We start from the raw sequence: 26,852 nt of genomic DNA on the forward strand, positions 1-26,852 counted from the left end.
GGCTGCTTGGGTCCTTGGGAGATACTGGTACCTGGAGATGGAGTTTCTTTTCTTGCCCTTAGTCCCAAGTAAATGCACAGAGACTTATATTAATTATAAACTGTTTGGCCAGTGGCCCAGCCTTCTTATTGGCTAGCCCTCTCTTAATTATTAACCCATTTCTATTAGTCTAAGTATTTCCACATGGTCTTGGCTTACAGGAGAATGCCCAGGCATTCTACCTTCCGGGTGTCTATATGGCATCTCTCCAGTGGTTCACCCTCTGCCTCCTTGCCCCAGAATTCTCCTTGTCTGGTAGCCTCACCTATATCTCCTGCCTGGCTACTGACCAATCAGTGTTTTATTCATCAACCAATAAGAGAAACATATATACAGAAGGACATCACCCATTATCTCCTCTTTTCTGTCTAAATATAAAAAGAGAGGTTTTAACTTTAACATAGTGAAATTATATATAGCAAAACAGGAATCAAGTAGGAACTATAGTTGACAATATTTAGTCTATTAATAGTTGGTGAAATTTAAAGAAAATACTCTATCTTCTAACCAATCTTTGTGAGTCTACAGTTTTATGTGTAACTTATCTGCTATCATAACTTAAGGGAAACATAGCCATAAATATTTATTGAACTCCATCAAAGACCTCAGAAGGATAATCTATAAACTCTAGAATTGACAGAGATATGGGTACCAGATGCCTTAGACTGGTTCCTGTCTCCCAAGTACAGAGCAGGACTCTCTTGAGATCACTTCAGGTTGTGGTCTCTCCTGGGGACGTGGTCCATTTGGTAAGGATTCATTCTGGTAAGTTCAAAGGTAGTAGAGTGCTGTGTTGCCTGCTTCATAGGAGCTCTTCTGTCTTGGGTGTCTCTTGGGCTCTTGGACACTCAAGTGGACCCTGAGCATGTGTGCTTACTCTATATCTTACCTTCAGAGAAAAGCCTGGAGCAGGAGTTGGCTACCCCCATCCTGGACATTGAGGACCTCGTCAAGAATGGAAGCAAACACAAGTGAGACCTCTCTCTGTGAAGCCATGCCTGTTTTATCCTTCATTGATAGGCTCTCATATGGGAAGCACAATACATTGCTTTTCTTTTTATGAAACTAATAATGTGAAAAATTTTTTACCAGTTTTGAGGGATATAAGGTGAAAATTATGAAATCAGTTCCTGCTCCCTGTCCCTTAGTCCATTCAATTGTAAACAGTGTCTGCATGTACAAGCCCAGTTTTGTTTGTGCTTATTTTCCAAATGTCCTCTGGCTTAGTGTACCATGGATGGCTTTCCTTGTGGGTATATGAAGCTTAGCTCCCTTCCTTCTGAGGATAGTAAATTGTGCGGTCTTGTTTGTTTTATTTTGAGATAGTGTCTCCTATAGCCCATGCTGACTTCCAAGATTTGCTATGTAACTTGAAAATGACCTTGAACTTCTGGTCCCCTTGCCTCTGCCTCCCATGTGCTAGGATCATAGGCGTGCACTGCCAAGCATGCTTATGGCTTTGTAGCTTTGTATATTAAGTGATGATTAAGAAAAACTTCAACAGCCAAAGCTGTATATAGTTCTTGCCTGATTTGTGTGAGGCCCTGGAGTTCCATTCCCATTACTGCAAAAAAGAAAGACAGATTGAGACTTGGTTATACCAAGGGGAGAACAAACTTCCTTCCTTCCTTCTTTCTTTCTCTCTTGTATTTCTTTTTTGTTTTGTTTTTTTTGTTTTAATTTTTATTTTTAAATTTAAATTAGAAACAAGGTTGCTTCACATATCAATTCCAGGTCCCTTTCTCTCCCCTCCTCCCACGCCCTCCCACCAACCCCTCCAATATCCCCTCATTTCCCCAGGGAGAGTGAGGCCCTCCATGGGGGTGTCCATAGTCTGTCTTTTCATCCAGGGCAGGGCCTAGGTGCTCCCCTGGGAGTCCAGGGTGAGAGTGCATCTCACATTGTTGGATGGGCGCCCAAAGTCCATTTGTATACCGGGGATAAATACTGATCTACTACCCAAGGCCCAATAGCTCTCTTGTATTTCTTATGTTTCTATTTTTATTTATTTATTTTATTTCTGGTGACCTGTAACCAGGGATGGGGCTAGATTTTGTTTTTATGGAGGATTTCTTTGTTTTTTTTTTTTTTTTTTTTATTTAGGCTTTGAGCTCACTATGTGACCAATATGACCATGAGCACACACACACACACACACACACACTATTTTTAAATTTTTGTATGTATATGGCATGTGTAAGTGTACACCCTTTGTAGACTCTCTTGTTTATCATTGAGTATAATGACTGGCCTGAGAACTTAGAAGAATTACCCTGTCTGTGTCTCTCATCTCTCTGAGATTACAGTTTCTGGCTTTATATGGATTTTGGGGATCTGAACTTCATTCTTCATGCTTACAGCAAACACTATTCATTGAGCCACTTCCCTAGGCTGCTGACCTTGACCTTCCTGCTGTCAGTTGTTGAGTGTTGAGGTGATGCATGCACCACAGGGGGGTTTACATGGTACTGGGGATTGAACCCAGGGCTTTGTACACGTCAGACAAACATTCTACTAACTCAGTTACATTCTCAGCCCATTATTTGTGTCTGTGTGTGTGTGTGTGTGTGGTCAGTGTGGGTGTCAGAGGACAGTTTTGTAGAGCTCATTCTCTTTTTTCCAACTTTATATAGATTCTAAGATTCGAACTGAGGTTATCAGGTTTGTATGGCAAGTGATTTACTTGCTGAGACATTTTCCTGATCCCATCAAGTTTTGGCTTTTATCAGAGGGCAAATGGCACATGTAGTGGCTGCACCTTTTGCATATCCCCTGTGAAGGGACTTACAGGGTCCTCTGTCTCCTTTTACATCCAGAGTGTGCCCCTACTACCTTTCTCGAAACATGAAGCAGCAAGCTGACATCATCTTTATGCCATACAATTACTTGTTGGATGCTAAGGTGAGGAGTTAATTACTTATGTCTAGGGTTGTCCCTGGGATTTGAGGGGCTGCCTGGGCTTTTGTTTGTTAGGTCCTCAGAGGCCTCTTTTCCATTAATGATTGGGTAGAAGACCTGTCCAGATGCAGCTGTGAACAGTCCAGAGCTCGATAGGCATAGGCAGGCTGACTGGCGTGAGAAGGGCCCAGTGTTTGCTTACTCTTGGTCCTGACTGTTCAGCTCAGTCACTTTCAGATCAGACCACAGGAAGTACAGGTGACTCTGGAAACTTGAGCATTTTTGTTCTTCCTGATATTCTGCATGTTTGTTTGGTCATCTTTTTGTGTACTACTCATTTCATTTAACATAGCTATAATTTTTTTTCTTAAAATTTTTAAATTATGACTGGGCAGTGGTAGTGCACACCTTTAGTCTCAGCACTCAGGAGGCAGCGGCAGGCGGATCTCTGTGAATTCAACGCCAGCCTGGTCTACAGAGTGAGTTCCAGTACAGCCAGGACTGTTACACAGAGAAACCCTGTCTCGAAAAATCAAAAAAGAAAAAAAAAAGTCAGACTTCCAGTGCTTATTTATACTATGTACACATTTGATCTTTATCAAAAAAGGAATATGTAGCTGCAAGTCAATAAAAACTACAAAACAAGGTTTTAAAATGCAAATTGCAGAAAATGAGGAAATGCCCCTGTTTTTCAAAGGACTTAGACCCACAGTGTACAAAGGTCTCAGAATTGAACAGCCCAGCTCACTACTAAGAAACCTGAGTAGAGAGAGACTTTTCCAAAGTTGACAGAATGGTTTCCGCCTATGGAAAGTTGTTCAATAGCTCTAGTGACAAGGACAATTTAGATCCAAACAATAGGAAGTAAATCTGTATTCTGATGGAAATGAATGAAATCAAGGAGGGTTTGGGGACATGAGTCAGTGGTAGAGCACTTGTCTAGCATATGTGAGCCCCTGCAGTCAATCTCACAAGCAGGCTGGTGAGATAATTCAGCTGGTGAAGATGGTTATCACCAAGCAAGTCTGATGACCTGAGTTCAATCCTTGAGACTTACATGGTGGAAGGGGAGAACTCTTACATTGTCCTATGACCTCTTATTACATATGCACTTTCCATCCCCCACAAAGTAAACTAAAAACCAACAAAGCCTTTGAAAGGAAATTAAATTATGAGCTGTAGGGGCATCTGGAAGTCCCAGCTCTGGCTGGTGGTTGAGTAGACCATGTGGTAGCTCTGTCAACATAGTGTGCCATGGCTGCCCTCTAGGGAAATGAAGTCCTTAGTCTAGTGACTTATGCATGCAGTCATTGGAATTTACTTACAACTACCAGAGGTGGGAAGCAGGTCCTGGTATATCCGTATGGTAGAAACTGCCAGCAGTAAGAAGTGAGTAAGCCTTAGACAAACTACCTAACTAAGGCTAGGGAGGAGTAGAATACTGTTTATATAAAACCCACATCTGTCCAAACCTAGCTGTGGTACTGGAGAGAGATGTCTCAGTGGTTAAGACTGCTGGCTCTTATTCTGGAGAACCTGGGTTTAATTTCCCTGAACCCACATGGTATCTCACAACTCTCTTTTACTATAGGTCCAGGGGATCTGATGCCCACCTGGCCTCTGTGAGTATTACATGCATGTAGTTCACAGATGTACATATAGGCAGAACACCCATACACATAAAATAAAAATTTTTTTTCCCAAGGAGATCCTCTTGCTTCTGTCTCCCAAGTGCTGGGATTAAGGGTGTGCACCACCACCACCTGGCTAATAAAAATAAATCTTACAAAACCAACAGAACCCAGATGTGATGCTGGGCATGGTAATGTATTCCTTTGATCTCAGCTCTCTGGAGACCGAGGCAGAAAGACACTAGAGCAAGGCCAGCCCAAGCTTAGTGATAAGCCTGGTTTGGTGCCTATTTCCGTCAGAATGTAACTGTACACTTAATTTGTAGGTTCATTTCTCTTCTATCACCTTGTAGGTTCCAGGGATCGAAATCAGGTCATCAGGCCTTAGAGGCAAGTGCCTTTTCCTGCCCAGCCATCTTACTGGATTACTTGGCCATCCTGTTGACTGTAGCATATACCCCTTTATGCTGTCTGAGCAATTCCCTCAGATGGCCACATGCATCCAACTTAAGTCAGACTTGGATAGATACTTATAATAATACTTTCTCATTGGGACCATCAGCCCACAAATAACACAGAGACTTACTAATTATGAAAGCTTGGCCATAGCTTAGGCTTCTTTCTAACTAGCTCTTGTAATTTAATTAACCTGTTTCTATTAGTCTATGCTCTGTCCCTTGGCTCTGTTACTTTCCTCTATCCCATATGTCAGATATCCCGTTGGTGTTTCCCACACACCTAGATTCATCCCCATCTTCCTCTCTCTCTCTGCCTAGAAGTCCTGCCGATCCTTTCTTGCCTAACTATTGGACATTTTTCTGTTACACCAATCACAGCCATACATCTTCACACAGTGTAAAATATTCCGCAACAGGTACTGTGAATCTGCTTTCCACAGGCAGCTTGGAGCAGGTGCCAATTCTCATAGTGAAGTATGAGAACCTTTGTTCTTTCTTCCATAGTGACTGTGTGACCTGTTTATGATGCTTGGTGCCCACCACATACACACGCCCCAGGTTCCTTCTTTTCCTGTACATGCAGGCCCGCACTCTCAGCTGGCCCTGCCCGACCCAGCTCCAACCCATGGTCCTTTCTCTTTGTAGAGTCGTAAAGCACACAACATTGACCTGAAGGGGACAGTCGTGATCTTTGATGAAGCTCATAATGTGGTGAGTCCCCTTGGCTTCTGTGCTAAGTGTTTCCTGCGTTTCCTAGCTTGCTAGATGTTCTCTGGAGAAGCTCTGCCTTGGATGCAGAGGCCAGGTGCTGCTGGTCCCTGACGGTCTATCCGTTGCCTCACCTGGGTCAGAGACTTGCCAGTTGGGCTTCAGATGTGCCTTAGGTGCAGGGTGTGGGCTTCTCCCCTTGTAGCCAGTTGGTAGGGATACCCTGGCTCTGCTGTCTCTTGTACCATACTCTGTTGTCTTTCCTACCTGTCTCTGCTCTTTAGGCTACTTGGCTTGGCCCTTAGAAAACTTCTGTGTAGACAGCTGCTCATCCTTGGTGGCAATAGCAACAAGAGTGTGCTCCTGGGGGTCCTCCTGGGTCCCTTTGTCTCTTTTCACCATGACATTATCACAGTGAGTCCACCACCCCGGTCTCTGCTGTCACTGCTTACTCGGGATTGTGTGGAATGAACAGCCTCAGTCTTAGCTGCAACAGAGCCTGGGATGAGACTGACAGAGAGCCAGGTCCACCCCACCCCAGGCAGGGCCTCACTTCTTACTTGGCTCCAGGCAACTGTTGCTATGGGAATTATTGAGCTGATATGCTGTATCTTCCTACTTTTGAAGCCCGAGATACTGCTTTTGCTGGTAAATATTCCAATAACAAGATCTTGGCAACACAAGTGAAGTAATCTTGTAAAATAGTGGTGTGGGCAGAGAGCTGTCTTTGGACCAGCTTTGACTTGACTCTGGAGACCAGGAGCTGGGCCTCTGGGGACTTGGCTGTTGTCGTCCAGCCCTTCTTGAGTCTTCACTTCTGCCTCTAGAGCTGTTCAGTCTCACTCTGCTGTAACATGAGTTCACTTTGGCCCTCAGGAGAAGATATGTGAGGAGTCGGCTTCCTTTGACTTGACCCCCCGTGATGTGGCTTCAGGGCTGGAGGCTATTGACCAGGTTTTGGAGGAGCAAGCCCGGGTGGCTCAGAGGGATGAACTCCAACTGGAGTTCAGTGCAGACACCCCCAGCTCAGGTAAGTTTATAGCCAAGAACAAAAAGTAGAGTTTGGGCCTATTAGAGGCATCTTAGAAGTATATTCTGCATTAGAGCAGTGTCTGATCTTCTGGGACCTTTTGTCTGGATAGCACTCTGGGACATGAGTTTGCTGAGAGACTTGGTTCAGGGTTCCTCTTGCTTGACTTCCTGTCTGTTCATCCCAGTTAGGGCACTAATAACCAAAGAAATACTTCTACCCAATCTAGTTTAGTGAGTTCCAGGACAGTCAGGACTACATAGAGACCTTGTCTCAAACAAACAAAAGAATGACAGCTGTCTGTATAACCTTGAGGAGGGAGCTTGTGACTCTTGTACATTTCAGCTTTCTGAGATTTTTAAGTTCTGGTTACTTCCTGAGTCTTATGAACTTCACTCTTCCCTCCTGGGTAGAGTGTTTCAGTTGCAGGAAACTGCTACATAACATCTCTGTAGACCAGGGAGGACTGGCTCATTGGATACTTTCAGTGCTTTTCATTTTCTTTTCTTTGAGACAAGAGTTTCATGTAGCTTAGGCTGGCCTCAAACTTACATAGGAAAGAAAGGATGAACTTTAGCTTTGGGTCCTCTTGCCTTTACCTCCCAGGTACTGAGATTTTAAACTTAGGCTACCATTACTGATTTATTTGGTGCTGGGATCAAACCCAGCACTTTGTGCATACTAGGTAAGCATTCTATCAACTGAGCCCCAACCCAAACTTTTTTGTTTGTTTGTTTGTTTTTGTTTTTTTCAAGACAGGGTTTCTCTGTGGCTTTGGAGGCTTTCCTGGAACTAGCTTTTGTAGACCAGGCTGGCCTCGAACTCAGAGAGGCCTGCCTCTGCCTCCCGAGTGCTGGGATTAAAGTCATGTGCCAGCACTGCCCGGCTCAACCCTAACTCTTCCAGTGCTTCTGAAATCTTTACATCTTTTCCTAGCTACTTTTTTGTTTTGTTTGTTGTTTTTTGAGACAGGGTCTCTCAATGTAGTCTTGGCTGTCCTGGAACTTGTTATGTAGACCAAGCTTGCCCCAGAGATCTGCCTACCCCTGCCTTCTTACTTAGTGGTGGGATTAAAGGCATGCACCACCATACCCAGCCCTGCTTTTAATTTTAAAGCAAAGCACAGGTAAAGAAAATCCACACAAAAAGGTCCGCTATAACTGTTGTGCTTATAACTACAGTGTTACAGAAACAGGGGATCCTGGGAGCTCACTGGCCTGCCAGCCTAGCTAAAACACTGAGTTACAGGTTCAGTGAGAGACCTTGTTTTAAGGGAGTTAAGCTAATGAGCAATGGAAGAAGACAACTGATAGCTTCCTTTGACTTCTGTGTGCACAAGTGCTGATATACATGGACATGTACACAGGCATATATGCATACAGCACACACACACACAAAATAGATTGCATATGAGATACATGATGAGCTGAACACTCAGGGAATTGCTGCCAGTCAGGAAGGGGGTTTGCTATCACAGCCATAGCTCCTCTTCTCTGAGTGGCCTTACCAACCACCTTCTCCTTCCATGGCTGTTTGATGCCTACATTCAGTGATTATCAGTGATTTTCAAGGTGGTGATGTCTCACTCAGCCCTTTAGTTTTGTAGCAGAAATAATTTAAAGATTCTTCAGCTCTGTGGTGACACTGTTCATATTGAAAAGCAGGATCACGCTTAACACACACCACCCATTTCAAATCTGAAAGTTTGAGTTGATTCTCAGTTCATGATGGAGTGTTATCTTCAGAAGAGGAACAGTGTTTGAATAGCTTGTCTGAATGTTGTTTTTCTCCTTGTCATAACAAAATACATACTCAAATCAGCTTAAGGAAGGAAGGATTATCTTGGTTCACATTCTCAGGGTATAATCCACCCTAACTGGGACTTGGTGGTGGCAAGGGCTTGAGTAGCTAGTGTATTTATAATCAGGAAACAAAGGTGAGGGGAGGAGAGAGAAAAAGAAAGGGAAGGGAATGAGAGGAAAGAGAGAGCAAGAGAGATACTGCTGAGCTCACTTTGTGTGTGTGTGTATGTGTGTGTGTGTCAGGGTCTCTCTATGTAGCCTGGCTATACTGGATCTTTATGTAGACCAGCCCAGCCTGGAACTTACAGAAATCCACCTGCCTCCTAGGTGTGTACCACCATACCCTGCTTTTTTCTTTTTCCTTTTTTTTTTTTTTTTTGGTTGTGAGCCTAGCCTTTAAAGGCTGAGCCATCTCTCCAGCCATTTTCTTTTTTTTTTTTTAACTTCTGTCACCTTTTCCTTTTTATTCAGTCCAGAACTTTAGCCCATGGAATGGCTCCGCTCATATTTAGGGTAGGCCTTACCATTTCAGTTAACCCAACCTAGAAACGCTTTCATGAACAGACATGACCAGAGATTTGGTCCTAGCTTATTCTAGAGATTATCAGGTTGACAATATTAACTAATATTAACCATTACTCATGTGTTTAACTATCTGTGGTTGGTACAGCCCATCATCTGTCTTAGTGCTGAGGCTCAGTATCCCACTGAAATCCTCTTGAAGGTCACCTCTGTGTCCTGCTGACCTGACCTAGGTGTCATTGACAACTTATTTGCTGCTGTGCTTGTGACACTCTTCTGCTTCCTGTCCAGACCTGATACAAGCTAGCCTTCAGCAAGCTCTGGTTTCCCTTCAGATATTTTACTCTCTGTCCTCTGACCTCAGATGTCCTGTCTGAGCCTATGTGGGCACATGCTTGATGGCCACTGGCCATTAATTATTTTGAGGTCTTTTGGGAGCAGAGTATGAAGAACTTGTATGTGCATGGATGTATTTATGTGTGTTCCTAAGGGTGAACATGGGCTCATACTGTTGTATCCAATTCAAATGTGAATCTCACATAACCTCCTACCCACCTACCCTTTCTACCACACTGGGATCCCTGGTCCTTGACGCTACAGACAGTGTAGAAAGAGGTGTAATTGTGTACATACTTTTTTCACCCAGGGCTCAGCATGGAGCTAGAGGACATCGCAAAGCTGAAGAGTAAGTGTTTCTTTCCTTCCCCTTGGGCTTGGTGGGAGGCATGCCCCTAACATGCCCTTGATTCACAGTGATCCTGCTTCGCCTGGAGGGGGCTATTGATGCTGTCCAGCTGCCTGGGGATGACAGAGGAGTCACCAAACCTGGAAGGTGAGGTACAGGTGCTGAGCTCTTTACCCCAAGTCCTGTCTAGGGTTGGAGATAATGTCCTTGAAAAGTTCTGTTTGAGCACGTCACCCAGTAGTGAGGTCTGTTTTCAATTTTCAAGGCTTAAGATCTACCAGATTTTTTTTTAAAGATTTATTTTATTATGTATACAGTGTTCTGCCTGTATGTAACCCTGCAGGTCAGAAGAGGGCACCAGATTTCATTATGGATGGTTGGGAGCCATCATGTGGTTGCTGGGAATTGAACTCAGGACCTCTGGAAGAGCAGCCAGTGCTCTTAACCTCTGAGCCATCTCTCCAGCCCTCTACCAGATTTTTAAAAATCATACACACACACACACACACACACACACACACACACACACACACACACACACACACACACACACACTGGGGGGGGGTTGTGTAAATGTATACCATGTATGCTGGTACCTGTATAGTTTGGAAGAGGGTGTTGAATGTCCTGGATCTAGAGTTACAGACAGTTATGAGTTACCCTATATAGGTCTGGAAACCAAATTTAGGTCCTCTGGAAAAGGAGCAAGCACTCTTAACCACCAAGTGATCTCTCCAAGCCAGTTGCCAGCTTTTTATGTAATCATTGAAAACATTGGGAGTAACAGCATACACTATTATACAGTGTCTCCTCCAGCTTTTTCCTCCCAACTTTCTCTGGCCCCTTGTTGATGCAGCAAGTTCCAATTAGAACTAAACTTTCTCTTTGGGACCATCACTGATGCCTTTTTAGGGCTCTTAGATTGTTTCATAGTCTGGTTTTTTTTTTGTTGTTGTTGTTGTTTCAACTATAGGTAGGCTGGTTTGAAGACTGACAAGGGATTGTGGCTGGGGCTGAGGGGCTGCTCTTATGGGCATACAACCAGTAGCTATGTTACGCCCTGGTCTGGGCTTATGGAGGATAAAGCATTTTCTGGGGTCTTGGGTTTCCTACCTTCTTGCTGAACCATTTTGTTCCTCTGAGTGCTAAGCTTTGTAGGTACTCCCAGTTACTTCCAGATAAGCCAGATAGACCAACCTGACCTGAGTTGTAGTGTGCTTTCTTGGTCTTTTCTACCTGTACCTGAAGATCCTGCCACAACCTCCCGACTTTTGTGCTTCTGTTACCTCCTTCCCATCTCTTTCCAAGGCTCTTAGAGTTGCTACCCAGAGTCATCACCTCCAAAGACCTGCACTCAGGCCACCCTGTTGTGGTCCCTTTCCCAGGTGCCTGGTCTTTTCCTTGGTAGGTAGTGATTCTCATGACAGTAACCCTCTGTCCTCTGACTACCAGGAGACCACTAAAGGGAGAAGCCTCTTATCTCCAGTGTTGGCCTCATTGAGGTTCTCAGAAGTTATTTCTGAGTGCAAGAAATTTAAAGGGCACCCACTTGTAGGCTCCCTGAAACCACAGCCCCACAGCCTCGTGTCCTCAGTCTCAAGCTTCTGCTCTCCTCTTTGGCAGCTACATCTTCGAGCTGTTTGCTGAAGCCCAAATAACATTTCAAACCAAAGGCTGCATTTTGGAATCACTGGACCAGATAATCCAGCACCTGGCAGGACGTGAGTCTTGGTTGCCTGTGTGGAGCATGCCATGCTCTCGGTTTTGATGTAGATGAAGTAGATGAACAGGGCGGGGTTATTGTTCCGTGTCCAGCACTGAGCACAAGTTGTAGAGTGGCACTTGACCACCAGTGTCAGCAGGTTGCTCTCACACCTTCCTCATGATCAAGAATCTAGTCAACAAAGCTCCCCAACCAACCCACCCTTCAGGCTTGTTTATTTTTGGGTAGTACTGGAGGTTGAACCCAGGATCTCATTCATGGTAGGCAAGTGCTCTACCATTGAGCCATATCCCTAACCCTTGGTTTTCTGGGACAAGTTCTTACTGTGTGTCTCAGACTGCAGACTGGCTTTGAAGTTTATCCCCTTGCCTTTATCTCTAGAGTGCTAAGATTACAGGGTTGGCCACTGTGCCCAGATAGCTTCCTCTTTCTGATTGAGACTTGAGGTAATGACATTTGGCCAACCATTATAATCTTTTGTAGCTTTCCTGTTTGTGGTTTTTTTGTTTTAAGATTTATGTATTTATTATGTATACGATGTTCTGCCTCCATGCCAGATGAGGGCCCCAAATCTCATTATAGATCATTGTGAGCCACCATGTGGTTGCTGGGAATTGAACTCAGGATCTCTGGAAAAGCAGTCAGTGCTCTTAACCTCTGAGTCATCTCTCCAGCCCCGTTTGTGGTTTTTTATTATGGTCCCTTTTTATGCCTTAGTGGATTTAGTGAGATGTAGACCTCTCTGGCTTCTCCCCCTTGCTACCGGACCTGATTTCTGCTTAGGCTGGGAAATCTAGTTTCCAAAGGGCAGTGTTCTTAAGGGTTGTTCTGCTAAGTGGGTGAGGTCTGCAGTTCCACATACAGCATTATCTGCTATGCACTGGGGGATAACAGCCACCCTCCACCTACCATTTGACTACAGAGTTACTTTGGAAGCCTGTACTCCTTTGGGGAGATTCCCCATCAGACTGCTTCTTAACACCACACCAGGAAGAACAGGTCATCTGTCCTTCCTTAGCACATCCCGTCTCTAATATTTGGTTATGGGGAGTCTGGTTGGTTCAGCAGATGTGTGATAGAGCTTGAAAATGGATTTGTGTTGGCCCCTTGTAATGTGGGCTTCAACATCTCTTCTGCTTGTGTGGATGTCAGCTCCTTGATGCTCCACAGGTACTGGTGTGTTCACCAACACGGTCGGGTTGCAGAAGCTCATGGACATTATCCAGGTAAGAGACTGCTTTTAAATATTGGGGTGTCTCTGTTTCTGGAAGTGGCAGCAAGGGCGTCAGGGAATGGACAAAGATCCTTATATTATCTATAGTTAACAAACCCTTAAGCACCTTACTTTCTCTTGAATGCAATGTAGGCTCAGTGGGAGGTGACAGGGGACAGATCTGGACATTTCTGACTATTCAGTGACCAGATACATCCATAGGTGTTTTGGGACCAAGGTCCTGTAAAGAGTGAAGTCAGGAGCTATTAGAGCCCATTTGGGGCTGGGCAGGATCTCCTTGTTCATAGCAGCTCCAGATAGATTCAGATCAGGAGAAATGGGCCCTATAAGTGCCATCCATAGTCTGTGTGTCCCTAGCAGAGGGAGGGATGGCTATGGAGCCACTGTCAAAGACAAAGGTGGGACTGTGGAGCCCTGACAGAGAAGCATGTGAATTCTTACCTAAACCTCTTTATGCCTCTTCCTGCTTGTCACTGCTGTTTTTATGCCTTCCCTCCTAGTCTGTGTGACATGCAGTTGTCCTTGGGTAGTGCAAATGTCTTAGTGCAACTATGTCCTCAACTCTAGTGAGCCAGCCAGTCCTGACCATATAGTTGAGGGTAGGTCTGGTGTTGGGCACTTTGGGCATCTTCAATATGCTAAGCCTTGCTAAGTTTGTTGTTGTTGTTGTTTTTGTTTTTTTGAGACAGGCTTTCTATGTGTAGCTCTGACTGTCCTGGAACTCACTCTGTAGACTAGGCTGGCCTTGAAGTCACAGAGATCCAACTGCCTCTGCTTCCTGAGGGCTAGGATTAAAGGTGTGCACCTGCACTCTTTTTTTTTTTTCTTGGTTTTATGAGACAGGGTTTCTCTGTATTGTTTTGGAGGCTGTCGGTCCAGCCTGGCCTCGAACTCACAGAGATCCGCCTGCCTCTGCCTCCCAAGTGCTGGGATTAAAGGCATGTACCACCACTGCCCGGCTTCTTCTTCTTTTTTCTTTTTAATCATTTTTTATGTTAGTGAATTATTTTTGTCTGTATTCATGTATGTATACCACATGTGTGCCTAGTGTCCATGGTTGACAGGAGAGGAGGTTGCTGGGAATCAAACTTGAAAGAAAGAAGAGTCAGTGCTTTTAACTGCCGAGCCATCCTTCTAGCACACCCCCTACCCTGATAAGTTTTCATAGCACATCTTAGATCCCTAGCTGTGAGCCAGGTATAGGGGTGCTCACCTTTAAGACCAGCACTTGAGAGGTAGAGGTAAGCAGATCTCTTGAGTTCAAGGGCAGCCTGGTCTGCATAGTATGTTCTATGTTAGCCAGTGTTACATAGTGAGACCCTGTCTGTTTTTGCTTGGGGTAGGGTGTTTGTTTGTTTCATTTTAAAGGCAGACACAGATACATCCTGAGAAAACGTGGGGCCCTGTTTACCCAGGCCAAGTGAGAAGCTGGTCCTACCTGGTGCTACTAGGGGTGCAAAGATGGGCACAATGGTTGCCTGCATACAATGGGTGGAACACAGTGCCTGGGGGGGTCCTTACACAGGCTGTGAGGGACTTCTACTCACAGCAGACTCCTGGGATGAGAGTTTGGGGTTGTCAGTTTAGCTGGAGGTGATCAGGGAAGCACAGTGAAGGGGGTTCTGCCTGTTAAGGAAGGCCAGAGCCAGTGGCAAGCTACCTTTACAAAGTAGGCGGTCCATGCAAAGAGAGGTCCTCTTGAGGGAAGTCAGAACCATGTGTAACGCTTCCACTTGTCCCGTGTGTGTCTCCTTTACTTCTGTTACCCTGTGGGTGGCTCTTCTTTGATACGGCTGTGCTTCTCACTGATTTGGAGCCTTTGTAAATCCTGTGTGTTCTTAGACGATGAACATATCTTATTACCTTCTACCTGCCTTTTCTGCCTTTTGGTAGGCTCGATGAGGTTTTCTTGCTGCCAAAGGCTTTGTGGTACTGGCTTATGCTGCCTAACTCATGCCTGGTTTCCTTTGGTTTTTGAAGTCATCTGTAGAATTGTGTGGGTTTGTACAGGGACTGAGCATTTGTCCACCATTTCTTATAAAGGGTATGGGAGGCAGGTGTCTACTTTTATCTGGCTCTTTCACTTTTTGATCTCTTGCTGCTGTTGTCATATTGCTTTACTATTTACTCTCTTCTATGGTTTTGGTAAGTTCTGATACTGGCTAGAATAGATTCATTTTTGTTCTCATAAATTGTCTTGGCATTTCCCCTGTCAACTATTCCTGGACTTTAGGAACCCTGTCACAATCTTAACTTGAATGTTGAGTTTCTAGATTAATCTGGAGTACTAAGAGGTACTGAAGGAAGAGTAAATTGAGTTAGTCAAGTAAGGGCTGTCTAGGCTTCTTTATTCCTGATATGTTTAGGTAGCTCCCAGTGGGATAAGCCCAAGACAGCCCTGGAGCCATTTGGAGTGGGAGACAGCAGAGAGAAGTAACTTCCCCTCAGCCTGGATATGCAGTCTTGTTTCATGGTTGGGTAGATAAGGTCACTGAACTGAGTAGAGGGCTGACTTAGAGAAAGATGACTAGCCTTGGGCTCTTGTATGCTGGACTAAGGGGCCTTAGTTTCCATCTCACCATGAAAATACTTGTTTATCTCAGCTTGAAGGTACTTGTGTTCTCAACTCAGGCTCCTAATCCTTTTGCTGTGCTATCTTGCCTTTCAGATCGTGTTCAGTGTAGATCCTCCTGAAGGCAGCCATGGATCTCTCGTGGGGCTGGGTATCTCAGATTCCTATAAGGTAAGAGCAGCTTCCAGGATGTGGGCTAGTATAGAGTTTCACAGACCTGTGGGGGAGTTGTTCTAGGACTTGGGCAGGCATATATATATATGTTTGTCCTTCCAGGTACACATACACCCTGAAACCAGCCACCGGAGGGCAGCTCAGAGGTCAGATGCCTGGAACGCCTCTACATCTAGGAAACAAGGTACAAACCTGCCCTGCAGGAAATTTTCTATCCTGCCCAACCTTTGCATAATAGTACCATCATACCTGGCGTCATGCACACTTATGCCCACTGAAAGCCAAAGAATGTGGAGGAAGCTAGAAAAACTGTTATCTATCCAGAATCACCTATGAGGCAGTGGCAGAACCAGAGCTCTGCAAGGCCTCCCCTCCCAGACTTAGGGCACACTTCTTTGAAATTTATTATTTGTTTGTTTGTTTTGAGACTGAGTTTCTCTGTATAGCCCTGGCTGGCCTTGAACTCAGAGATCCACTTGCCTTTGTCTCCCAAGTGCTGGGATTAAAGACCTGTGCCACCCCCACCCTGTTTTAGCACTGGGATCTTGACTGCAGTCTGCCTCATCTACCTTGCATGGTAGTGTGCCCTGGCAATGAGTCTGGCCTTTCAGATGTGCCTTGTGGTAACCACTGACTTAGATAACACTCAGCCTACGCGTCAGGTTCGCTTTTCATCAAGGCTGCATCCAGCGCCAGCTCCCACGTCTCTCTCATTCTCCAGTGATGCCTTGAGCTTCTGTTCAGATCTCTCCTTTTGTGGACCACTTTTTCTTGGGCTGCCTTGTTTTGTTTTGTTTTTTTCCAAGACAGGGCCTCACTATTTATCTCTGGCTGTCTTGGAACTCACTGTGTAGACCAGGCTGGCCTTGAACTCACAGAGATCTGCTCACCTCTGCCTCCCAACTGCATGCCACTATATCCTGAGGCTGCTTTGTAGTTTACAGATTACAGCCTCAGCCTCAGCCTCAGCAGTCCAATGGAGCTTGTGTGGATGCTGTTGTTCAAGTTATTGTGGCCTAGAGGGAGGAAAGAGTTAGAGGTGTGGCATGTTTAGCAAGAGCTGTGGTGTGGTTCTGCCCCCAGGGGCCTCCCTGCTGTATAAAATACCCTCCCAAGCAAAAAGTGTCCTTCATGGTAGTGACAACTTGGGAGGTTGGTGGGTATTCAGGTACTGAGGAGTGATTTCTCAAAAGTTGTCTTCCCTGGAGGAAGGAGCTTATTGAGATTGTTGACAGCCTCAAATTCAAGCAAGGCAGATTTTGACCCAGGATGGAAATGGTCTCTGAACGCACCTGGCTTTGCCTTCAGTGATGTTTAAGTTATGGTGTTTTAGGTTTTGGACCTTCCAGAGATCAATGGGAATGAGCAGTATGATTCTAGTCAGTGAGATATTGCTTGGAGCTGTGCTTCCTTCTGAATCAGCAACCTTGGCTGCTGTTGATATGACCAGGGTCTGGGAATTTGATTCCCTTTTTAGCAGTTATGCTTGAAATGTCAGGAGTTTGGATGCTTATTCCTTCTGTGTGCTTTTGGCAGAGTAACTCCAGGTCCAGTGTCACATGTCATGGTTTCTACAGAAGTTTATGGTTGGGGCCATATGTCTTCTTTGTATCTGCCAGTATCCTGGGTCAACCTCTTTCTTGCTCTCTGGATCCCTGAGAAGGGGTGGTCTCAGGTCCCATCTCACACCTTGCCTTTTGTCCTGATATGTGTACCTGGGCCTATGTAAGGATGGTGGACCACTGTCCTGTCTTCATACCCAATTCTTCTGCAGGGAAGGTGCTGAGCTACTGGTGCTTCAGTCCCAGCCACAGCATGCGTGAACTGGTCTGTCAAGGAGTCCGCACTCTTATCCTCACCAGTGGCACACTGGCTCCGCTATCTTCCTTCGCTCTGGAGATGCAGATGTATGAACCACCTCTGGCTAGAAGTCAAAACACTAGGAAGATGCTGGATGGGGGTGGGGTGCTGTCCCAAAGGGTCTCAGACCTCAGGTGTATTCATTATTTATTTCCTTTGGCCATCCCCAGCCCATTTCCAGTCTGTCTGGAGAACCCACACATCATTGACAGGAACCAGCTCTGGGTGGGGGTTATCCCCAGAGGCCCTGATGGTGTCCAGCTGAGCTCTGCCTATGACAAAAGGTAAGGGGTCCTGGTTTGGGCCTTTCTGCAGTGTTGTAGATTGCTGAGATCCAAGCTTCTCATGGCAGCAGCCTCTAATTGTACAGGTTTTCTGAGGAGTGCTTATCTTCCTTGGGGAAGGCCCTGGGTAAGTACACAAGATTCTTTGTTCCTTCCTTAGGCAACCCCTGTTCATAACTGGTCCGGTCTTAGACCCTCTACCCTACTTTATCCCATGGCGGTTAGGGGCCTGGTACTCCCCAGTTTCCATTCCTGAGAACCAACAGGGCCCTCAGCAGTCTTCTAGGCCTCGCCTGGACCACAGCTATGGCACTTACAGGCAATATCGCTCGCGTGGTACCTCATGGGCTTCTGGTCTTCTTCCCTTCCTACCCTGTCATGGAGAAAAGCCTGGAGTTCTGGCGGGTGCGTTCCTCTACATACACTCCTGAGAGATGGAGCTCCCAGTGTCATTAGAAGTCCGGGCAAGGTGGTTGGGCAGAGCTATGAAACAGGGCTGTGGCGACAGCCCTTACCTGTCCACTCACATCCTGGCTTTCTCCTCGCTCAGGCGCAAGACTTGGCCAAGAGAGTGGAGACGCTGAAACCTCTGTTTGTGGAACCCAGGAACAAAGGCAGCTTCTCAGAGGTCTGTAACAAACTACACTTCAGGTGGTAACTCTACAATCCCTCATAGCTGACCACTGTGTGTGACCAGACACTCTGGTTTGGTTCCAGACCGCCTGTTCTGGGCTGTGTGCTTACTTCCAAGTGTGTCACCTTTTAGAAAACCCCTGACATGGTGTGGCATGTAGATAATGGCAGCTTATCTTCTTGCCTGTGTCTTTGGGACCCAGCAGCTGCCCTGACTGTGGGGTTCCGTGTTTTCTGGAAACACTGGGCAGGCTCTGGGTGTTGGGTGTGTCTCTGCTGGTAATGGGATCATGAATATGCTTTCAGAACCTTGGTGTCCCACCCAGCTGAGACCATTCTTCATCTCAGATAATAACATTTGGGTGTCACTTGAGAAGGGCAGGAAACTAAACCCGACTGACCATCCTTCTCATCTAGGTCATTGATGCCTATTACCAGCGAGTTGCTTCACCTGGGTCTAATGGGGCCACCTTCTTAGCTGTGTGCCGGGGAAAGGTGAGGTCTCTGCAGGTCATCTTCATTCTTAGTTTTCCTTACATTGGATGCAACAAGGCTCCTGCTTTGGGTCCTACAACCAGCAGGTAAATTAGTAAGGAGCCATGCCAGGGTCAAAGTTAGGTAGGAGGTTCTGAATGTTGTAGAATTGACATGGGCCCAGCTGTGGACCTGATAGAACTTCCTTGCATCCCTGCAATACCTGGGATAGGTGGCTGAAAGGGTTAGGGCATGGGTAGACCACAAACTGGGGTGGAGACGGACAGGGGAGAGGAGTGCCTATTTCTTATGTTCTAGGCCAGTGAAGGGCTGGACTTCTCAGACATGAACGGTCGAGGTGTGATTGTCACCGGCCTCCCATATCCCCCACGAATGGATCCCCGTGTTGTCCTCAAGATGCAGTTCTTGGATGAGTTGAGAGGCCGGAGTGGGGCTAGAGGTCAGGTGAGACACCACAGAGTTGAGTGAGCAGGGAACTTTGTGGACCAAGGGCCCTAATAACCAAAATTCATTCCTCTTTAGTATCTCTCAGGGCAGGAGTGGTACCAGCAGCAGGCATCCAGGGCTGTGAACCAGGCTATTGGGAGGGTTATCCGACACCGCCATGACTATGGGGCCATCTTCCTATGTGACCACAGGTACAGGATGCTCTGTGACCATCTGCATTTCTTTCTACTTTCTAGACCCTGGACCCTCTTCTGCCTGTTCAATACCTATAGCAACCTTTCTTGCCCTACCAACAGTTACTATTCCTTCACTTTGAGGCTTGAATGTAGTGCTGTAGGGCAGGGATGGCCATTAGTCTTTGTGGTAGAGGACTTGAGCTGATAGTCACATATTCACCATGCAGGTTCGCCTATGCTGATACCAGGGCCCAGCTGCCCTCCTGGGTGCGCCCCTACCTCAAGGTGTATGACAACTTTGGCCACGTCATCCGAGATGTATCCCAGTTCTTCCGTGTTGCTCAGAAAACTGTGAGCTCCAACTGCCCGGTTGATTTGCCTGTCCCATGGAAAGGCTGGAGTCCCTTCTCTGAGGAGCAATTGATGCAAGCCTCCTCACCATATAATTCTACAGATGCCTTTGCCAGTTCCCCAGGCTGTGACCTCAGGTGTAAGTGAGAGAGAAGCTGCTTTCAAGGAAGCTACATTGTCCAACCCTCTCCTCTCCACCCAGAAAGCCATGAGCTTGGATGTACATGTGCCCAGCCTGAGGAAGAGGCCCACAGGTGTGTAGGGTTGGGTACAAACCACATGAAACAGAGACAGTATCCTTGCTTACTGGTAAGCTTTCCTCTCAACACATTTCTTCAGGAGTATCAGCTTCTGGAGACTCTGAGAGCAGCCTGTGTGTGGAGTATGAGCAGCAGCCAGTTTCTGCCCAGCCGAGGCCTGTGGGGCTGCTAGCCGCCTTAGAGTACAACGAGCAGAAGGCCGGGGCATCTGAGGAGCAGGTGTGAGGGAGGGCGAGGGTGTCGGGCATGAACATGGACACTTTCCAGCACACAGGTGGGCAAGTGAGAGATTCCAGCACCTCCACTGTACCATGACTCATCCTCAGGCCCTGGCTCCCATGATGCTACCACCATGTCTTTGGTGGGTCACTCTGACACAGGTCACTCAAAATCTAGAACATCCTGCCCCCTGCTTTGCTCCAGATTGGCCTTTCTTCCAGTTTATGTTGTGTGAATGGAATCTTGAGTTCCTTTTCCTCAGAGGCCATTGCCCAAAAGCCTGTAAGTTCCTAGGTCTCTCTTGGAGCTCCTTCCCTCTATTCCTGCTCTGACAATCAGTTACCACAACCTAACCTTTGGCTCACTGCTGCCTGCAAATAACAAGGGCAAACGACATGACACAGAAGGGACAGAGTCTCAGCCTTGCCACCAGGGTTAGGGCATGATACCCTCCCCCTTCAGCCCTACATTCAGGACACAAGTAAGGATCCTGGGGACCCAAAAGGATATCACAGGCACTTTGGGAATTCTGGGTTTGGGTTAGTACCACAGCTGTATTTCCCTCAGGCACTCGGCTCCTCCCCCCTATCTCTCCGGTATGAGAAGAGGCCATCTGTTGAACAGAGAGGAGGAAGGAGGAAGGTCAGGCTGGTCAGCCATCCGGTATGTTAGCCACCCTTGGAGCTAAGCTAGCTACTTGTGGGCATGTATGGGAACCTTGCCTTCAGTACCTATTGCCCCTGACCAAGCAGGGGTGTGGTTAGGTTTGAATAACTTGATGTTGACTACCAGGGGCTCTAATTTGCCATTCTTTCTCCAAGAGGACAGCCCCTGTAACGAGATTCTTCCCGCCAGCCTGGTCCCAGAGTCACGTCAACCCCAATTAACACACATAGACTCTTAGTTACAATGCTGTCTGTCGGCCAATGTCCAGGGCTTCTCATTGGCTACTTCTGTCTTAAGTATTAACCCATGACTACTACATAATATATAAGGTCTTATCTTTCCAGGATTACATAGTGACTTCCTACCCTTGACTACATTTCCCAGAATCCTCCTCGACTCCTAGTCCCACCTATCTTGCTTCCCTATTGGCCAACAGTGCTTTATTTAATCAACCAGTAAGACAAACATATACACAGGACTTCCTCCATCAAACTCTTTCTTCCCCCCATGATCTTTAGTTTTCAGAGAGGTCACAAAAAGGCTGGCCTTGAACTCACTATGTAACCAAGAATGACTTTTAACTCCTGATCCTCCTGCCTCTGCTTCCCAAGTGCTGGGATTACAGGCATGTGCTACCATGCTCACCCTGCCAAGAGACTCTTCTTTTCCAGCCCTGCTCAAGAGATCTTTTTTTCTGTTAGAATCTGGCCTGACTATTTGAATTGGGGTTTATAACTGGTTGTGGTTTCCTCCACCATCATGAGCAGAATGGCCCTGAGTATGGGCACTGAATTAATTATCTATATGAGGAGGTACAATGTATTCCTAGTTTCAGATGAAAAGTTGAGTCACAGCCTGAGCCATTAACCCCCTGCCTGCTGTAAAGCCCCAAGTGTGGTGGCTTTATCATGCTTGTGAGAAGAGTCAGTGCCCAGGAGGGCTGATGCATCAGAAAGCAGACTAGCTGTGGAGGGCCTGAGCCTACTGGAAATGGTAGGAGTGGGAGCTGCCTTGATTTACGTAGTTCTGTATAGGTCTGAGATGTACAGAACTAAGGTTGAACCTGTTGAGAAGTGTCTCCTCTACAGCTGTATCTGCTGTGGGGCAGTAACCACATAGGCTCCCTATAGATTTCTGGCTGCCTTTGGTGTGGTCTCAGACAGGCCTAAGCTTCACCACACACCAGAACTGGACCTTGTTTCTCCAGAAACACTCTCTGCTTTTTGTCCCGGTAGATGGTTCACAGGCAGTGAACCATTATCCCCTGGCCCTAGGCTCTGTACTGCCTCCAAGGCAGGAGGGAAGGGCTGACTCTGATAGGGTTCTTTTTTTTTTTTTTTAAACATCTTTTTAAAGATTTATTTATTATGTATACAGTGTTCTGTCTGCATGCATGCCTGCAGGCCAGAAGAGGGCACCAGATCTCATTACAGATGGTTGAGAGCCACCATGTGGTTGCTGGGAATTGAACTCAGGTCCTCTGGAAGAGCAGTCAGTGCTCTTAACCTCTGAGCCATCTCTCCAGCCCCTCTGATAGGGTTCTTGATCATGTCTTGCAGGAGGAACCAGTGGCTGGCACACAAGAAAACAAAGCCAAGCTGTTCATGGTAGCAGTGAAGCAAGCATTGAGCCAAGCCAACTTCGACACCTTTACGCAGGCCCTGCAGCAGTATAAGGGCTCTGATGACTTTGAAGCCCTAGTGGCTTCTCTCACCTGCCTCTTTGCTGAAGACCCCAAGAAGCACACTCTATTTAAAGGTGCCCTGACCTTCAAAATGCTGCTGTAGGGATAACACCACAGTGGTGGGGTGGGACTGGTTAGGAGGGCTACTAGGGCCCAAGGGTGTCTCTGCTTTCCAGAGAAAGGGCTTGGTGGGTAGGCCATGGTCCACAGAGGCCCTAGCCCATCAGCAGTGTATGGAGCCCGTAGACTCAGACATCTACTCCCCACAGGCTTCTACCAGTTTGTACGACCCCACCACAAGCAGCAGTTTGAAGACATCTGCTTCCAGCTAACAGGCCAAGGCTGTGGCCACCAAGCAGGAGGCCTCCCTTTCCAAGAACAAGCACAGTCAGCTGCGGACTCCACCTGTGAGCAAAACCCTAGGCTAGACCCTTAATTTCACATTTGAAAGGCAGTTTACACCTGAGATGGGCATAGCAAGCTAATCCCTGTCTCTGTTGCCCAAGGATAGCCCAGTTTGTTGGATGAACTCAGTCTCCTAGCCTAGGCATCCAAGAGACCTGCCACTGGGGAATTCATGCTAGAGTCATGGCTGCTGGGGACCTGTCATACTTCTGTCCTAATACCTAAGCTCCACAGAGGCAGTACCTGTTCAGTGCTTGATACAGGGCAGATGTGGCAGAGGGACTTCACCAATTGGGAGAATTCACCCTTTGGGCTTGGTACTCATTGAGGTTCCTACTGTACTTATGCTCCTGAGTGGGACCCATTGTCTGGGCCCTCCAAGTCAGTTGGGTGTGTCTGTGACATGTGCTTGTTATCAGGGTCACCTTCCTGTCTGAGGATTATGAGGTCTAGTCTCAGAGGAGCATGTTCCTAAACTGACCTTTTCTGAAGGTGTAGGTAGACAGCTGGATACTGGAGAGCACCTGAACCGAGGGAGGCCTCACCTGTCTGCCCATCAGCCACCTAAAGGTACTTGGCTTCTAAAGACCCCAGGTGGGACTTAAAAATCCTTGAAGAGTCATGTTGAACTGCTTGATTCTGAACCTTATTTGTCCTGAGCAGCTGACAGACTCTATAGGGGTATCTGGAAGAAGTGGAGTGAGGAGGTAGTCCCAAACCATTAGACCCCCAGTAACATCTCTCCTCCAGGAGACCCCAGCAGTTGTCCAAAAGTGGGATGTACAGCAGAAAAACCTGGCCAGGCTGCTGTGAGTGCCTACCTGTCTGATGTCCGCAAGGCTCTGGGATCTACAGGCTGCAGCCAGCTTATGACAGCTCTGAGGGCATACAAACAGGACGATGACCTGGACAAGGCACTGGCTGTGGTGGCAGCACTGACCACTGCAAAACCTGAACACTTATCCCTGTTACAGAGTATGTAGGGCATAGGTTCTGGGGAAAGGGCAGTGTGGGGGCTGCATGTGATCATGCAGAGCCTGAGCAAAAGTACCCCACAGGGTTTGGCATGTTTGTGCGTCACCACCACAAGCCTCACTTCCTGCAGACATGTGCAGACCTGATGGGCCTGCCTACCACAAGCGGGGGCTTGGAGCTGCCAGGTCCCAGGGAGAAGAGCACAACTGTGCCTTCTGAGCTTGCCCATGAGGACATAAAACCAGGTGAGAGCCCACTTAAGGACTCCTGTCACCCTAAGCCCCTCATGGCACCTGGGAGCTATCAGGAGAGAAACAAGCTCCCTACACTCATTGTCTGCAGGTCCCTCTGTGTCCAAGAAGCCTGAGAAGACCCAGAGTAAGATCTCATCCTTCTTTAGACAGAGGCCAGAGCAGAGTGTAATGTCTGATGATACCACCCCAGAGCCCACGAAGCCTGAATGGAGTAAGCAATAGGGGCTACAGGGACTGTTGGTTATGGCTGGGAGCTGAATTGTGTGCGCTCACGTAGACCTCCTGCAGCTGCATTTGTGTGCCCGGCCTGTGCAACTGAAGACACGGTGCTTTTCCAGTGCTGCTCCTGTGATTTCTACCGCTGCCGGGCCTGCTGGCAACTGCAACTCCAGGTTGGGGTCTGACTCTCTCTGTCCCTAGGTGGTGGGCTAAGGGGCCAGGTCTAGGGTATGCATTTAGCCATGCTACAGTGCCTAGCAGGTATCTCCACAGGCCTCTAGAATGTGTCCAGCTTGCGGTGCTGTTAATAGGAAGCAGAGCATTGCACAGGTCTTCTGGCCAAAGCCACAGTGAACACAAATGGAGACTCTTGGAAGCCCTGATATGGCTAGACACTGGTTGATCCACTGCAAGTCTCATACTTAGCCATCTAATTGGCTCTGAACCTACCTCTGAGAAAGTCTGGAACTTCAGGGCATGAAGGGGTGTGTCTATTAGATGCCTCCTTGCCAGAGCTTTTATGCGTGCCTATATTGGCAATGTGCCTATATTATTAAAGGTTCAGGCTGTTCAATAAAACCAACAATTGTCAGGATGGTGTTTGTGTCTTGGGCTTGGACAATTTAAATGTCATGGAGGTGCTAGGTACAGTTGTACAAACCTTTAATCCCTATAGAAGCAGGCTGATAGCTCCTTGTTTCAGGACAGCTAAAGTACTACACAGACTAACCCTGTCTCAAAGTGTGGAAGAATCAAGGTCTGGGAAGATCCCTTGTAGAGCTGTAGTGTTCTCCATGTCCAGCCACCTCCCAATCGATAGCCACGCCTCACAGATTTCCACCAGCCGTGCCTCAAAGCCCTTCTGGGTGGTTCCAGGTCTCATCTACATGAAATTGTTCAACCTAACCACACTGCAAGCTGTCTAGCGCTGGCATGATTGGTCCTGGTGGATGCCTGGCAAGGAGCAAGGCTACAGGAGTTTAGAACTTAAGCTGCAAGAGGAAGATAGACCCCAGATATTCCCTGATCCTGCCCTTTCTTTCCACTTCATCAGGCACATAACAGCAAGAATGCTCAGTGGGGCCTGTGTCTTACAGGCACCTCACTCAGCCAGCTGTTCAAGTTCAGAGCAGTGCCATCCTCACCATATCTGCTCTGCCCTGAGTTTGCCTTTCAACTTTACCCAGTTCCTCCCCTTGGAACCAGAACCTGGTAAGCCAGAAGTTTTGGGGCACTTTGTTTGGAAATTTGTGGCTTTGTGGACAGGGTCAGAGCCCTGAGAAGGCAACTCCTGTATATCAGCCCAAGGTGATGGTGCTTTTTTGATAATGAAAAACAGGTCAACCAGACTTGAAGTTTTTGAGAGAATCCTTACAGGAAATGGCAGATCTTAGTTCCACCTATATTATCTCCCCACCTTTTCCAACATAGGGCTCAGGGGATTTTTTTTTACTTGGTAGTCTAGCCTGAAACTCCTATTTGAATAGTTGCTCTGCCCCTTGTTCTCATGGGTATTCTGTTCCTACTTTTTCTATTACCTACTTTCATGCCTTGTTTAGGAATTTCTCTTTAGTTCTCGGAATATGAATGCAGCTTCATGGACTTTTTGACTTTCTAGGACATTTCCTTTAAAGAGTTGTGGTGGCTGCAGCTGGCCCTGGTAAACCAAGAAAACAGCTAACCACCACCACAGGAGGCCCTTGTGACCTTACAGCTGCAGCTTCAACAGTTCTCCAACTTCAGTGAATTTCAGGATTAGGCACTATTGCTACAACTGCTCCAGTTGTTGCACGAGGCTAGGCTGCTCTATCTGTAGAGGTGCTAATGCACAATTTCCTTATAACTGTGTTCTCTTCACTGTACACAGGACTTTATCCTACACTCACAACCAATGACACCCTAACCTTATACTTCTTCAGGTTTACTTTTTATAAAGCTATTCATTTCAGAAGATACAACTGTTCTCAAATTATGGCTGTCCACAAGCCAACAAGCTTCAGAATGACCACCTTCTATCTGCTCCCTGTTTACCATAGGTGTCCCAAAGGTCACCCCATGAAGCCTCTAGCTTTACTTTGTTGAATTGAAGAAAGCTAGCAAGAAAGACTCAGGATGTCTTGATGTCCCATGCTACACTTCTGCTTGGTTTGCTCATGAGTAACCCATTTTCTAATTCCCAGGAGGATCCTCTAAGAAGTACTCAACCCAGCTCATAGGGCACCTATGGGATGGGGCCTCTCCTTGATTCAGAGCACTCACACCCCCGTTCCTAATTTGTAGCTTCTCAGTCACCCCTCCCAGATGACCTGACCTTGGATAAGGAGTTGATAGGTCTTGAACCTGTGGCTCAGCAATAGCTCCAAACCTCCTTGGGAGCTCTTGCTAAGCAGGCACTCCAGGATAACAGCTTCTGGCAGTAATCACCATACCAGACAGTGGGGGACCAGC

At 46.9% G+C, this 26,852-nt stretch overlaps 1 protein-coding gene across 8 annotated transcripts in view; it reads left to right on the top strand.

The window, feature by feature from the left end:
- Positions 1-26,511, top strand: part of Rtel1 (regulator of telomere elongation helicase 1) — a 35,179-nt gene extending 8,668 nt beyond the window's left edge. For 2 of the 8 annotated variants that reach the window (XM_040732685.1, XM_040732689.1), the window contains 30 exons: positions 935-1,010; positions 2,856-2,940; positions 5,672-5,737; positions 6,611-6,764; positions 9,735-9,773; positions 9,842-9,920; positions 11,397-11,494; positions 12,667-12,722; positions 15,399-15,473; positions 15,579-15,660; positions 17,251-17,383; positions 17,507-17,620; positions 17,707-17,747; positions 17,940-18,025; positions 18,171-18,248; positions 18,671-18,748; positions 19,046-19,192; positions 19,271-19,386; positions 19,599-19,722; positions 19,826-19,976; positions 20,062-20,201; positions 20,769-20,864; positions 22,427-22,625; positions 22,821-22,958; positions 23,449-23,526; positions 23,707-23,931; positions 24,015-24,176; positions 24,274-24,396; positions 24,474-24,577; positions 25,459-26,511. In XM_040732685.1, coding sequence (XP_040588619.1) covers positions 935-1,010; positions 2,856-2,940; positions 5,672-5,737; positions 6,611-6,764; positions 9,735-9,773; positions 9,842-9,920; positions 11,397-11,494; positions 12,667-12,722; positions 15,399-15,473; positions 15,579-15,660; positions 17,251-17,383; positions 17,507-17,620; positions 17,707-17,747; positions 17,940-18,025; positions 18,171-18,248; positions 18,671-18,748; positions 19,046-19,192; positions 19,271-19,386; positions 19,599-19,722; positions 19,826-19,976; positions 20,062-20,201; positions 20,769-20,864; positions 22,427-22,625; positions 22,821-22,958; positions 23,449-23,526; positions 23,707-23,931; positions 24,015-24,176; positions 24,274-24,396; positions 24,474-24,577; positions 25,459-25,620 — 3,305 coding nt within the window. In that variant the 3' untranslated portion in view covers positions 25,621-26,511. Of the gene's footprint in view, positions 1-934; positions 1,011-2,855; positions 2,941-4,528; positions 4,560-5,671; positions 5,738-6,610; positions 6,765-9,734; positions 9,774-9,841; positions 9,921-11,396; positions 11,495-12,666; positions 12,723-15,398; positions 15,474-15,578; positions 15,661-17,250; positions 17,384-17,506; positions 17,621-17,706; positions 17,748-17,939; positions 18,026-18,170; positions 18,249-18,670; positions 18,749-19,045; positions 19,193-19,270; positions 19,387-19,598; positions 19,723-19,825; positions 19,977-20,061; positions 20,202-20,768; positions 20,865-22,426; positions 22,626-22,820; positions 22,959-23,448; positions 23,527-23,706; positions 23,932-24,014; positions 24,177-24,273; positions 24,997-25,458 lie in introns of those variants that run through there. The other 6 variants (XM_040732686.1, XM_021229789.2, XM_040732690.1 and 3 more) reach the window with 6 other exon arrangements.
- The last annotated feature ends 341 nt before the right edge of the window (positions 26,512-26,852 follow it).

This window comes from Mesocricetus auratus, unplaced genomic scaffold, assembly GCF_017639785.1.
Source record: "Mesocricetus auratus isolate SY011 unplaced genomic scaffold, BCM_Maur_2.0 Super-Scaffold_100028, whole genome shotgun sequence".
NCBI classification, from domain to species: domain Eukaryota; kingdom Metazoa; phylum Chordata; class Mammalia; order Rodentia; family Cricetidae; genus Mesocricetus; species Mesocricetus auratus.